The sequence below is a fragment of the Molothrus ater genome, chromosome 9 (assembly GCF_012460135.2).
Source record: "Molothrus ater isolate BHLD 08-10-18 breed brown headed cowbird chromosome 9, BPBGC_Mater_1.1, whole genome shotgun sequence".
Taxonomy (NCBI): Eukaryota; Metazoa; Chordata; class Aves; order Passeriformes; family Icteridae; genus Molothrus; species Molothrus ater.
In genome coordinates this window covers 14,580,914-14,594,648 of record NC_050486.2, presented here as the reverse complement: position 1 = coordinate 14,594,648, position 13,735 = coordinate 14,580,914, and the positions used below count along the sequence as shown (strand labels likewise).

General features: G+C 48.0%; 1 protein-coding gene across 1 annotated transcript; it reads right to left on the bottom strand.

The window, feature by feature from the left end:
- Nucleotides 1-3,708: 3,708 nt before the first annotated feature.
- Nucleotides 3,709-13,502, bottom strand: GFI1 (growth factor independent 1 transcriptional repressor). Its single transcript, XM_036388020.1, is given in 7 exon segments — nucleotides 3,709-3,887; nucleotides 5,916-6,081; nucleotides 7,669-7,806; nucleotides 7,895-8,117; nucleotides 8,119-8,311; nucleotides 12,945-13,143; nucleotides 13,374-13,502. Coding segments are annotated over 7 exon segments (1,227 nt in total).
- Nucleotides 13,503-13,735: the final 233 nt, after the last annotated feature.

Below are 13,735 nucleotides of genomic sequence, written 5' to 3'. Positions count from 1 at the left end.
ATAATGCATTTTTAATGGCACACAGTAATAACATTGAGAGAGATATTTCCAATCTTCAGACTTGCTCCACAGCCTCTCAGTAGCCTGTTCTGATTCTCCCCAGATAAATCTTCTTTTCCTCTTCTTCATTTCAATTCTCCACCTTAAAGCCATTACTTTTCTCCACAGGTAGCTGCATTTCACCCAAACCAGCAACTGCACTCATGCAAGCAGGGCTGGGGACATGGGAACACCCTCCCATGCAGCAACACACAAACATTTCAGGGGGTTTGGATCTGAGCTGCAGCCCAACAGTTGTGCCCTGAGACACCATTAACTGCAACATGCTCTGGGAGGAGACACACTTAAACCAATAAAACACCTGTGGGTTTCTTCCCATGAAGAAGAATATTTTTGCCCCCTGTGCTGTGTCCATACTGCCTCCCTGGCCATCCACCCCACCCTGTGGGCAGCACTAGACTCAAACCACACTGGTTGCACTGTTTGGAAATAGGATGCTCCAAAGTGCTCCAAAGGGGCGAGCACACATTGCTATTGTACTTTTAAAGGTAAATACCAACAACTGAGCCCGCTCAGGGCCTGCTGGAGCAAGGCCTGCCCAGAGGGAGGAAGGAAGGAGGCTGTGCCTGGCAGGAAAGGTCCTCCTGAGGGCACAGGGACTGGGGGCAACAGCTGCACCCCAGCCAACCCATACCCAGAACCACTGGCCAGCACTCACTCCATCCACAACAACAGCTTCCATGTAAAATAAATACTGAGCATCACCCTGGGGCAGCCCCAAGCTGGCCTGTGCCACCTCCCCTGGCCTGGGTGGGACCCAGGGCATCACAGGCCTTCCACATAACCACCGAGTCTCCTGCCCTGACCTTCTGCATTAATTAATCCAGCACGATGGGTCTAATGTGGTCTTCAGAGCACCTGTCACCTCCTGCGATGCCTGTGCCACATCCCTTCAGCCTGGTTGCTGTGATTGTGGCCGTGTTTCAGCTCAGTGAGAGCTCGGCCTGCGGCGCCCGGCCTGGGCACCCCAGGGGCAGAGTGCAGCCCGAGCGGGTGAGCCCTGAGGGAACACGGCCACAGCCTGCCAGGGCAGCCCTGAGGGGACACGGCCACAGCCACAGCCACAGCCTGCCGGGACAGCCCTGAGGGGACGCGGCCACAGCCACAGCCTGCCGGGGCAGCCTTGAGGGGACACGGCCACAGCCACAGCGTGCCGGGGCAGCCCTGAGGGGACACGGCCACAGCCACAGCCTGCCGGGGCAGCCCTGAGGGACACGGCCACAGCCACAGCCACAGCCTGCCGGGACAGCCCCGTGAGGACACGGCCACAGCCACAGCCTGCCGGGGCAGCCCTGAGGGGACACGGCCACAGCCACAGCGTGCCGGGGCAGCCCTGAGGGGACACGGCCACAGCCACAGCCTGCCGGGACAGCCCCGTGAGGACACGGCCACAGCCACAGCCTGCCGGGGCAGCCCTGAGGGGACACGGCCACAGCCACAGCCTGCCGGGACAGCCCCGTGAGGACACGGCCACAGCCACAGCCTGCCGGGGCAGCCCTGAGGGGACACGGCCACAGCCACAGCGTGCCGGGGCAGCCCTGAGGGGACAGAGCCATAGCCTGCCGGGGCAGCCCTGAGGGGACACGGCCACAGCCACAGCGTGCCGGGGCAGCCCTGAGGGGACAGAGCCATAGCCTGCCGGGGCAGCCCTGAGGGGACACGGCCACAGCCACAGCCTGCTGGGACAGCCCCTTGGGGAGCCAACCGAAGTTTTCAAGGGTGGCAGAAAGAAGCAGCACAGGGAGGACCTCCTTGGCACCATGGCAGGTGAGTGCCCCGGCCTCGGGCGGGAAGGGCACCTCAGGGCTGGGCCAGCCCAGCAGGGCACAGGGCGACTCTGCTCACTGGGTTTGTCCAGAAAAAGTGTACAAAGCTGGAAACGTGAGTATATATATACACCCGTGTGGGCACACAGGATTACTTGCACATCTAAAAAGCCAGGCTGCCATGCTGTGCTCTGTTGGGAAAAGGACAAGGGACTCCTCCATCATCCGCCTGCTTCTCTTTTGTATGGGCTGCAACTGCCAGATGGAGCCAGCCCTGCTGACAAGGCAGGCAAAAGGCCATATTGTGAGTCCCAACAGGCTTAAGTATAAATGATGCACCTGCTGCTCAGGTGTCCCTGCAAACTCCTAGGCACAGATATTTAATCTTGTGGGAGACGTTCAAGTTGCTCCTGGGCTAAGCAGGGACTTCTGGCTGTCTACATTTCCAAAGCAAAGCCTTAAAACTGCAGTTTCCCCCCTAAATCCTTTTATAATGATAGTCCAAGCCATGGTATACCCTTTGTCCTCAAAAGTGTGAATGTTTATCTGAAATCAGTAGGAATTGAACTAATAAATATGGCAGTTGTGTTCTTTAACCACTACAGCCCTTGTGCCTGCATTTCCTCCTTGGATTCCCTGACAGTCACTGTGGTATATTGTTGTAATGGCTGACATTCACAAATGTGCAGTTACATATGAAATAATAATCACTCTGGACCATCCTCAATACTTTATTAACTTAAAACATTGTTCTAATAAATATGTATCAAGAAATGTAAGACACTCCATAAAATCTAAATAAGGACATTTACAAACTTGTCAACAAAGTAAAAACAGCTTTTTTTTTTTTAACTGAGGTACATGCAGAGATGTTAAGGCAAATTAAGTAAATTATACTTTTATAGTAAGTCCTGCCCACCTCAGAAAGTTTCCCTTTAAAAATTAAAAAACCAAAAACAAATATACAACTGAGGGTATTGAGTAGCTATTTTCCAGTTATTAGAACAAGCCCAGAGTGTAGAAGCCAGTAATGGTTCTGGACAGAAAGTCTGTGCTTCCCTGGTGCTCCTGCCCTCCTCAGGCAGGTTCACTTGTTGGATTGGTTTCTAGTTCTAAGGCATAATCCTGTGCTTTGGCTTTTCCACTGGTCTTTCACAAGCTTCCTTCTCCCTAGTGGATGTAGGAAGAAGTAACCCTCCATGCTTCAAACACACTGGCAGTCGGGCCTTGCACAGAGAGAGATGGCTCAGGGAGGATAAAAAGGACCTCTCTGTAACTGTTAATGCAGCTCCTGTTTTGCACCAGAATAAGTGAGAGCAGGATCAGACCCAAGCTGGTACCTTTGGTTAAAAACCAGCAAGATGTCAGTCCTGCACAGTCCTGATCCTCCAGGTTTTCCTGACAGGAAGTCATCCAAGAGTGAACCCATTCAGCACTGAACTCAACCGGGGCAGGTGCTGATGCCTCTCTGTCATTACCCCATGTAAACACTGTTATACCCATGCTTTCCTGCCAGCTGATTCAAGCTACTGAAAACTTGAAGGGGTTCATCATGGCCATGGGAGAAATATTTTCCAGCTTGCAGATATTTGATAGCTTATCCATCTTTGGAGTATTAGGCTTTATATCTAAAAGGCTTGTATTTCAGTGTTATTTCAGAAACAACGAGGGAAAGAGAAAGAGAGAAACCCCAGCCTTTACTTTCCCCCTTCACAGTCATTCAGGCTGAGCTGTCAACACATGGCTCTGTCCTCTTCTTTCCTCTTTGAGCTCCTGTTCAGAAAGGTAATGCCAGGGTCCATGTTCAAGACAGGGTCCAGCAGGGAAGCCAAGGGAGTCTGTTCTCATAGTGTTGTAGCGCTTTCCGTACTGTAGTTGGGACTCATTTCAGGCCGTGCTGTGTCTCCCGGTGTCTCCGTAAATCCACCTTTCGTTGGAAGCCTTTGCCACACAGATCGCAGCCAAAGGGCTTGAAGCCTGTGTGCTTCCGACTGTGGGTGATGAGGTTGGAGCTTTGACTAAAGGCTTTTCCACACACCTGGCACTTATGAGGCTTCTCACCTGTAAGCAGAAGGTGGGAGAGAGAGAGAGGCTGTGAAGAAGGCAAGATGCTGATTATGTGAGGCCACAGCAAATATATACACTGGTACTTAAAGCTTATCAAAGAGATTTTTGTGTGATTACCTAAGTCATTTTTACAAAAAGACATGGAGTTGGGAGCCCAAGACAGAGCATTAGCTGAGCAGGCCTGGACTTGGGTGCACCTCCATCAGCTCAGCATAGTTCTGAGAGTAGCCTGAAGCACAGAGTGCTCTCAGGACACCACAACTTGTGAGTGTATTTGTCTGCATGGGCTCTGTGAAGTTTAAACTGGCTTTGTGTCCTAGAGATATGAGGAACTCCTAAGAAAAGTGATGAATGCTTGACATTGATTACTATACCATCAGCATAAAGGCAGGTGAAATAGGTAGATAGAAGTTGTTAAAACAAACCCAGTGATCTGGGGTCTGTCCCCAAGGGAGGTATGAGGGCCATTAAGTGAACCCTGAAGGGCAGGGTTCATCCAGGGTTCTCTCTGTTCCCCACACTGCAATGCTAGCAGTCAGAGTCCTGAAGTTCTCCTGCAGGCAGATAATGTAAATGGGAATAAATACAGCCTCTGGAACTTCTACACAGGAGTCAGTGACAAAACTCCATGGGAGCAGGATCCAATTATATTTTCCTACTGTTTATTAGCAAATAACAAATAAAAGGGAACCCAACCACAATAACAAGCCGTATTTTCAGAGTGGCTTTGCACCTGCAGAGCCCACTGGCTTCAGCTGGGAACAGCATACTCTTTGGGTGTTTGAAGATCAGATTCTTAGAATCAAAAAAAAATAATGCAAAGTGTGCTTAAGGCCCATTTCACAAGTATATGGTGCATATGAAAGGAATCCCTCATTCAGTTAAAGACCTGCTTTTATATTAGCAATTTAAAAGCCCAGGCACAGTTTCTGATCTTACAAGAAAATAATCTGACTTAGAATTTGTCTGAAATTCTACTTAATCAAGCATAATTTGAAAAGTTACTAAGGAGATACTTCTTCTATTATTTCATAAATAGTTCATTTTCATCCAGCAAGATTCAGTGAAAAATCTTTATAAGTAACATTTATTATTCACAGTTTGTCACCTAGAAAAGTCACAGCCAAGCAGTGCTACATATAGTGCCCTTTCTCTACATATTTGCCCTTTTTAGGCTTCACCTTTATATCTGCTAGTGGCCACTATCAGGAAAAAGGATTTTGATCATCTGAACCATACATTTGTCCAATACAACTGATATTTCATGTCTACAGGTTCTTCCATATCTTACACATTCATTTTCCTCTACTTCAAGTGAACCGTGCAGGTCTGAAAAGCAAGATATTCTTTTAATGATTTCTGATAAACCTGACTTCTCACTGAATGATACTTTTGAAACAATTTCCTTTGGTGATTCACCTGCACTTTATATTAGTTTCCATGTTTATTAGTAACAGTGAAACTTGAGAACTCTGCACCTCTCCTTCTATTCGGTATCAAACTGTAGCCATTTCTCAGAAAGTCCAGGTGGAAGTGCAGACAATCTCTGAACAAATATTTAGACTAAGACCTAGGCCCTCTAGTTTAGTGTTTGATCTAGAGGAGGAGACTCCTGTTGTTCCTATTGTAAATTGGTAGATCCTGCAAAAAGCAATGCTGTAATCAAATTCACCTGTCATTTTCCCGGGACCTCAGCTGTAAATCAAGGCCACACGAATATAATACTCTACAAATCATCTTACACAAAAGCCCTGTGAATAAACATTGGTGGATCCTATTAAGGGAACACTGATTGGATTGCGAGGATTTTTGTAGGTTATTTTGCAGCTGCTGTCCGTTAAACTTCCTCCAGATCACCCTGCTTTGCCCAAGTACAGCTCAGATAACATGAGCAGCAGCAGGACAGTGAGAGGCATAGGGAGGTGTGCATGCTGTCCCAGCTGAGGAGGAATGGGCTGCTGCAGAGAAACCTCTGAGACCTGCCCTTGTGCTGGGGCTGACACTAGCAGTTGCAGGGCTGACCTGTGTGAATGAAGGTGTGTTTCTTCATATCAGATTTCTGGTGGAACCGCTTCCCACAGTACTGGCACGGATAGGGTCGGGTGTCTGAGTGGATGAGCAGGTGGGTGGAGAGAGTAGAAGATCTCTTAAAACTCTTGCCACAAATCTTACAATCAAAGCTGCGTTCCTGCAGAGAGATGAGCCCAGACACACACACATCACACCAACGATCTCATCAGCAACAAACTGCCCAGCAGCACATGAGTGTTGCCCCTTCTGCATTAGCAAGAACTTACACTTCTCCAGAGAGCTGGACTGGCCTACACAGATAACACTGGCTTGATAGCAGGACCACATGATAAAAACGATAATACATCTTCTCCTAGTGCTGTGCACTACTAAAATGTAATTGAACAGCTCTTCCTGCTGGCAGGAATGGCCAGGTGGGAGCAACCCCAATGGACTAGGCAGAGTCTGCCAACACACTTTATCAGAGGCCTGAGACACAATCACTCTACTGGGAAGCCCAACAGCTGCAGCACTGTTCAGAGGCCACCTCTCCACTGTACACAGGAAAGTGGGTGCCAAGGGCTGTTTGGGTCTCTTGGGAAATCCCTCTGGTAGACTGAGATCTGGCATGGTAACAACTAACTGCTTTTTTTAGTTACATTAAAATTCAAGTGGAAGGTATGTAGAGCACCTGGGACAAACAGCTTTTCAGCTTACTACTTTAACATATAAAAACAAATATATTAAGATCTTATTGTCTTTCACCTCTCCCTCACACACTCCTCTCCATTAGTTTCTTATACCACATTTCATCTCTTCTTTACATCCCTCAACTTCCATTGCACCTTCCTCTTCCTTCTTTGCTTTCTTCAATGCTTTCACAGAATCACCTTCTTTATTTGGCTTTTATGCATTCTCCCTAAAATGCTGTCCCCTTCATGGACACATTATGCAGTGCTGCTCTCTTCACCATTGTTTCATGGATAATGAGATATCTCCCTTCATTGTGTGCTCTGCTGGTTGCACACTCACAAAATTATAAAGAGCAAAAAAACATTACTGTAACTCTATCCTCCAAAAGTCAATCTGAAGAAGGAAGATTTGCTGGGTCAGGTGGGTGGGGAAGGAGAAATATGGCATGGTATCAGCAGGTGGAAAATGTTACAAGTCCTCCTACCAAAATTAACCACTATATTCTTTTGGTGTGTGACTCAGTGTGTTGAGACGGGTGAAGTCAGTGCCCTATACCTGAATGGTCGTTTAGATGTTCCCTGCACTGACAAAAATTACTACAAACAAGGGAAGACTCACTTCTTTGTGGGAGGGAGGAGAAAGAATGAGGAGTGCTGCATCAGAAGAAATCACACTGAGTTGCTTTAGCTGTTAAAAAAATAGCCAACGTCTGCATTACAACTTCCATCTCTGAGAGTGAACATTTATTATTTTCTGTTACTTCTTGAGTGCCACAAGTGCACATTGCTTAATACAGACTATGCATGCAAGGTCTGAAGAATAGAAACAAAGCCTGTGTTCTTTAATTATCTGATAGCTCCTCTGCACACTAACCAGCCACCCTTTCCTCTGATTGTCACCACATTCTTCACCTACAACTGCCCACTGCAGCTCTCCCACGTTCTCTTCCCCTCCTCAGTATAGGTCCCTGCCTCCTTGCCCTGTATTTGCCTTTGTGGCTTCCCCAGCCAGCAGAATAGAGCAGCTGGCCCTGGCCCCCAGCCGTCCATCCTGGCAGCCTGCCTGCTCTCACCTGCGAGTGCACGGCCTTGTGCTGCTCCAGGCTGACTGCATGGCCGAAGGTCTTGCCACACATGTCACAGGCAAAGGGCCTCGTGCCACTGTGTGAGCGGCGCACGTGTACCTCAAGGCCATGCGGTGTGGAGAAGACCTGAGGAAATAGAGTACACAGCGTCAAGGTTGCCAGGGAGAAAGGGCTGGGGGGAGTCATATCCAGTGTGGGAGAAAGGGATCCCTACCTTGCTGCACTTGACACACTTGTAAGAGCCAGCGCTGATGAGCAGTGGGCGGCACAGAAGGTCAGACTCCACTTTGATGCCACCTGGCCCCTTCTCCTGCTGCAGTCCAGGCTGTGTTTCGGCATAGAGTCCAGGAGCTGCTGCTGGCGGCCGCTCAAACAGCCCCGGGCCCGGGGAGCTGAAGTCACCATACAGTCCCAGGGAAGAGCTGCACTCGGTACCTGTAGAGGGCGGGCTCCGAGCCTCGGTCGCAGAAGAGCCCCAGGGCTGAGGTCCGCTCCAGCGTCGGGCAGGGCCTGTAGCTTTGCACAAGGTGCCTGAGCTCGGAGCCACCCAGGCTGTTCCACATGTAGGGTTTGAAGGGGACCGAGAAAGGAGGTGCTTCATCTAGGGACGGACACACAGATCTCTCTGAGGCTGTGGAAACACAAGGGCACGGGAATTGTTGCGCTTCACAATCCACACTATAATGAGGCAGAAGAGTCTCAGCACCCAGGCTTATGTCCAGAGCCTGACCCCTGTACTGCACTTTGAGGCTGCCCTTTCATCTCAATGGGAGGACATTTTATATTGCATATTACAATCTGAGTGTCCAGTACTAATTCCTTACCCAATTATTACTCCAGCCAAATTATTTAAAGCCAACATCAATTTTGTCTACCTCCATCTCTGGATACCTCGTGTGTACACACTGATCTGACTAGTGAGACTCTAAACAACTCAGTCTGCAACTTCCTACAGTTTTATCTGCAGCTTCTTTGAAACATGTATGTACTGTATTCTAAGATGGACATCAAAGCTGACAGTCTACATGTTTAAGCTCTGATGGAGATCACACACACACACGTGTGTATATATATATGTGTGTGTGTGTCTGTGTGAATATAACATTACAGAGGTGCCAGGAAGAGCAAATGTGCTGAAATTTACCTGGTCAACAAAATGAAAAAAACTTGTTGCACAATTTAATGCCCAAATCTAGTCTCTCAACTTCATGCCACAACTGACCATAACTATACTGCAGAATAACTTAAATAATGAACAACTTCTGAGGTGCTTGCATGTTATGCTTCACTTTTTCAGAAAAAAAAAATACTTCTCATCTGAAAGAAAATCATAGTTGTTTCAGATTGCTCTGAGGTTCCCCATATAAAGAAATTGAGTCCAAAACACAGTGCTTTGTAAAATCATTGGGATGGGCCACATCAAAACCTGAAGACACAAACCCATTTTCCTAGCAGTCGTAATCGAAGCAAATTTCCACCAGGGCAAACTTAAATGGCTTCAGCAGGCTCTAAGAGGTTTGCCTTCAGCAGTGGCATCTGACCAATTCAGTGGGCACATGAGTCACACTTGGGGAGCGGAGTCTGATACAACAGCAGGAGCACAGCTTTTGAGAGGAGTCTCTAAAGGCACAACTGCTCAAGGAGCCTCACATGGAGGAAAGCACAACTGGGGTGGAACATGAGGCACCAGACCCCAACAGTGTCTGCCAGAGATGCTAATTAATGCCTGAGGTGCACTGCTTTCACTCCTTATCATAACAGGCAGCAGCACTGGCAAAGTCAAATGTCTCCACTGGACAAGTTTTAGTGAGGCAAGGAAGAGATGAATCAATTAACTACTGAAATGCTGATGTCTTCATGGAGATAACTGGCTTCCCTTATAACTTGGGCTTCCAGAGTAACCTCCTTTAACCAGAAACTTGTCCACCCACAATGAATCTCTTACTTATTCATGTCAGGTCCCACAGCTTTTTCAGCCTTTGGCAAACCAAGATAAATGGGGGTGGACTAGGCAAAGAAGGCACGATGTGTTAGGCTATCCACTTGGATAGGCAAATGGTCACCGAGGGGTTACAGAAATTCCTACAGGCAGTAGGAAATGAGGTTAAAATTGAGCTTTGAATGACTTGACTTTTCCTATCTTTTACATAATTTCAGATGTTAACAGTCTCAAATTCTTCCATTGAAATTAGCAATCTTTTGGTTGGAAATATCTGCACAAATACCAGCTGGGACATTTGAAGAGAGTGATGAAATCAAATTAGTTGACATGGTGTTCAGCATGATTTTTCCTGTTCTGCACTGACTGCAAAGTTGTGGTCAGCATCACATCATCTATCTTATGTCTTTGCAACCAGTTTCAGTGTTGCCATCTCACATGATTTTATCACAAAATTCAAACCTATCTTAAAGTCCCAGCTCTTGAAATGGCATGATTTCATCAGGCCTTCAGCTCTGCTTTTGTTTGTTCTTGTTATAAGTTTATTTTTTCCTTTTAAAGTCAACTTGTAGCTCAAACTGTAAGAAAAGCATGAAAACATAAACCCTCAATATTTCAACACTAGAACTGAATATCCATAAGGTATTACTTACAATCTTGATTTCTGAGCCAGCTCATTGAGTGAGAGGGAAGGCTGACCTGATTTTTGAGCCCTTGGAATTGGCAATACAGTATACAATGAACATTGCACCACAGATCAGTTTGCGTGCAATGTTCCTTCCATCACCTCACATGCTTTGGAGCCCTCTCAAGCACAAATGCAGGGTATTTCCTCACAGTATACTCAAACTATCTGAGCTCAATGGCAAAGCAACCTCCAAACTCTGCTCTCCCACACTGCAGGACATTTCTGTATGTGCCTCTTCTCCACAGCATCTAGGGGGGAGCAGAGACACAGAGAAATATTCTCCCTCATTTTCCTAGAAATTCTGTGCAGCCGTTATAGAGACTACTTCTGGGAAAAACAAAACAAAACAAAACAAAATCAGTGCTTGTTTTTGAAGGCAAGACAAACTCAACCTTAAATGGTTGGGAACAGATTGATATGCACAGCAAAAAAAGATTGGAGCATCCTCTTACACAAAACACCACATTTTCTGCACAACTCCATTATACCCAGGAAAAGCCTTCTCCTTCTGCAGCATCAACAGGCTCATCAGGAGCTACTACTACTGCTGCACTGAGCTGCCATGCACCTTCTGCATACGCACAGGTGTGTGATTAGACATATGTAGAAAGTGAGATTAAATAAAGTGATTTCACTGGTGGACTTAACAGCTATTATATCTGTATGTTGTATGACTGCCTACATCAGCAGCACAGCACTCCAAACCAAAGTGAAATAAATACAGCTTTCACTGCATATTGAATTGCAACCTGCACCTATGTTCACTTCCAGAGATACAGGAGTGGTAGTACTACTCACCACGCACACCTTCAAGCATGATTGAGAACCATCATTTCTCACCTGCTCTGCCTGGCAAAGCACAAAAATTGTGCCCCATCCAAACACAATTGTAGGAATGCAGTCTCTCTCCACTGCACGTGTCAGAAGTGACCTAGACACAAATTCCAGCTTCACACTGAGTCTAAGAAAGCAGCTGGAAGGCAGAGGGGCTAGAGGAGGTGAGCTGTGGGAGGAAGCCCAACTATCTAATCCTGTTACCACTGCCTTCATCATTAATATAACGGCACGTCTCTCAAGGCACTGAGATTCATTTAATAAAGCTCTTACGTGCTTGGAGTCCTATACATTCCCAAACCTCCTTTGAATGGGATCAGACAGCCCCAGGATTGCCCATCCCACCCTGAAGAATCTTGATCTGGGGACATCGTCCTCATTTTGTAAAGTTATCTTCCCTGGACAGCCTGATGGTTGGCCAAAAGCTGATGAATGTGAGGGAAGAAATGTGAGGGAAGGAGGAAAAGGCAGAGCAGACCTGATAAAATACCTGCTCTATTTTACATCTATCTTTTTGACACCCCGTGAAAATGGTCTGTGCAGAAATCGTAGTTATTTGGGAAAGGAGGAGCAGGAAAAATTCATTAGAACAAAAATTACACACATTGCTACAGTCTGTGCAGAAATATTACCAGAAGAGTAACGCAGCAATGCTGCATTTGGTCTGGTGTGTCATTTGCACAGACTGAAAGTGTCCTGTGGCTGATGCTGGACAGCGTTTTGTCCCCGTAACGGAGCTTAGGACTCTTGAAAGAAGATGCGGCTTTAAAAGCGCAAATTCAAATCATTACAATTAGCCATTCATATGCATGAACACTGCAAAGACGAAGTGGGAAAGAGTGGCGAACCGGGCTAAGTATTTTTTTGCTGGCGTCTGCTGTCAGTCGGTAAAGCTGACACAATTTTTCCTTCATCAAGACAAAAATTGTCCTTTTTCCAGCTGTCTCTTTTTAATCGAGGCAATAAAAAGTGGTTATATATATATATACATATTTTTGTTCTAAAATGACACCATTGTATTTTTAAATGAGATAAGTATTTGTGCCAGGCTGGGGACAGCGTCTTCCACTGCTCCAGCCACATCAAAGGCAGGACAAGGGAGCTAGAGACAGGCACTGCAGCCATAAGTGTGAGTTTCCTGGATTTGGGGTGTTTAAATCTGACCATCATTGGGTTTTTTTTCCCTCTGTTTTTTACAAATGTGTTTTTAGAAAAGAAAAATAAACAGGCATTTAAAAAACCCAAACCAAACAAAAATACAAAGAAACGAAAACAGAAAACAAAAAGAAAACCCCCAACCAAATAGTAAAAGAAAGGGCGTTAGGAAAATGTCTAGCAGGCTGTACAAAACACAAAATCAGCTCTGTTTACTGCAGGTATATAAATTGCCTATACTGTCTAAAAAGACTGAAAAATTCTGTGGAGGCACGACCCTGTAGGAGAATGCTAGGACCTTTTAAACATAACCTGGCTTGCCTCTAACAATTAATCACAAATCAAAAAATAACACCCCATGTCACGACAACTTTCCTGCTGTAGCCTGTCACCTGCTGCTCTCTCAGCAGCACAATACAGGCTGGAAAAGCAACCCAAAAGAGGGAACCCGAAAACGAGGGGAAGGAACAGATTCTGGCAAATCTGGGGGAAAAGTAATGATAATTTTTAAAAGGGACAGGCAAATCTGTCCCTTATACTCGTTTGTGGTGGTGGCGCATAGCCATAAGATGCATGGTCCAGTGCCCCACGGCACGAGCACGGACATGCAGCCGGACCCTCGCTGAGCGCTACTCGCCTCAGTCCTACCTGGCGAGACGGAGGGCGAGGGAGGTCTCCAGAAATCCTCGAACTCGGACACTCTGTCACAGACACTGCCCTCGCAGCTGGGCGCTGACTCGGAGGTGCCATCGGCAGCCTCGGTAAGGTGGGATTCTGGGGAAAAGCGCCCGCGGGAAGGCTCCGGATCGGGCAGGGCGGTGCGGCACAGCTCCGTGTCCTCGGGGATCTTGCAGGGGTCTGCAGGGCAAAGGAGAAGAGGGAACTCCTCAGTGTGGGTCCGTGGTGGGAGCCAGCCACCTCCCGCGCGGCCCGCTCGCGCCAAGGTTTGATGCCCGACTCTCTCCAAGCCTGCGTCAGCCCCTCAGGCGTCCCGCAGGGGCTGCAGAGCGACCGCCCGGTGCCGAGAGCACCGAGGTGATGTCGGGCAGGTGGGCAGTCTCCGAGTGAGGATGCGACAGAGGGATTCCTACCTGCACAGATCTGGGCTAGCACCGTCTCCAGCCGCAGGCTGTAGTCCTCGTCAGCGGAGCGAGGCTGGTGGTAGCTGTGCGCTTTCTTGCTCTTCACTAGGAAGGACCTCGGCATGGTGGGGTGCTGTCACGGCCGGCGCGGCCGCACTCTCTCTCGAAGAGCCGGGCACGGCAGCGGCGGCGAGCGTCACCCCCGAATCTCCTGCGGGGCGGCGGCGGGGAGGCGACCTGCGGAAAGGCGCCGCGCCCGCGGTGAGGGCCGGGGGCGCCGGCCAGGAGGGGCCGCTCGCCAGGGGCAGCGTGCCAGGTGGCAGCGCGCAGGTGGCTCCGGCCACCGCCCCCGGCCCC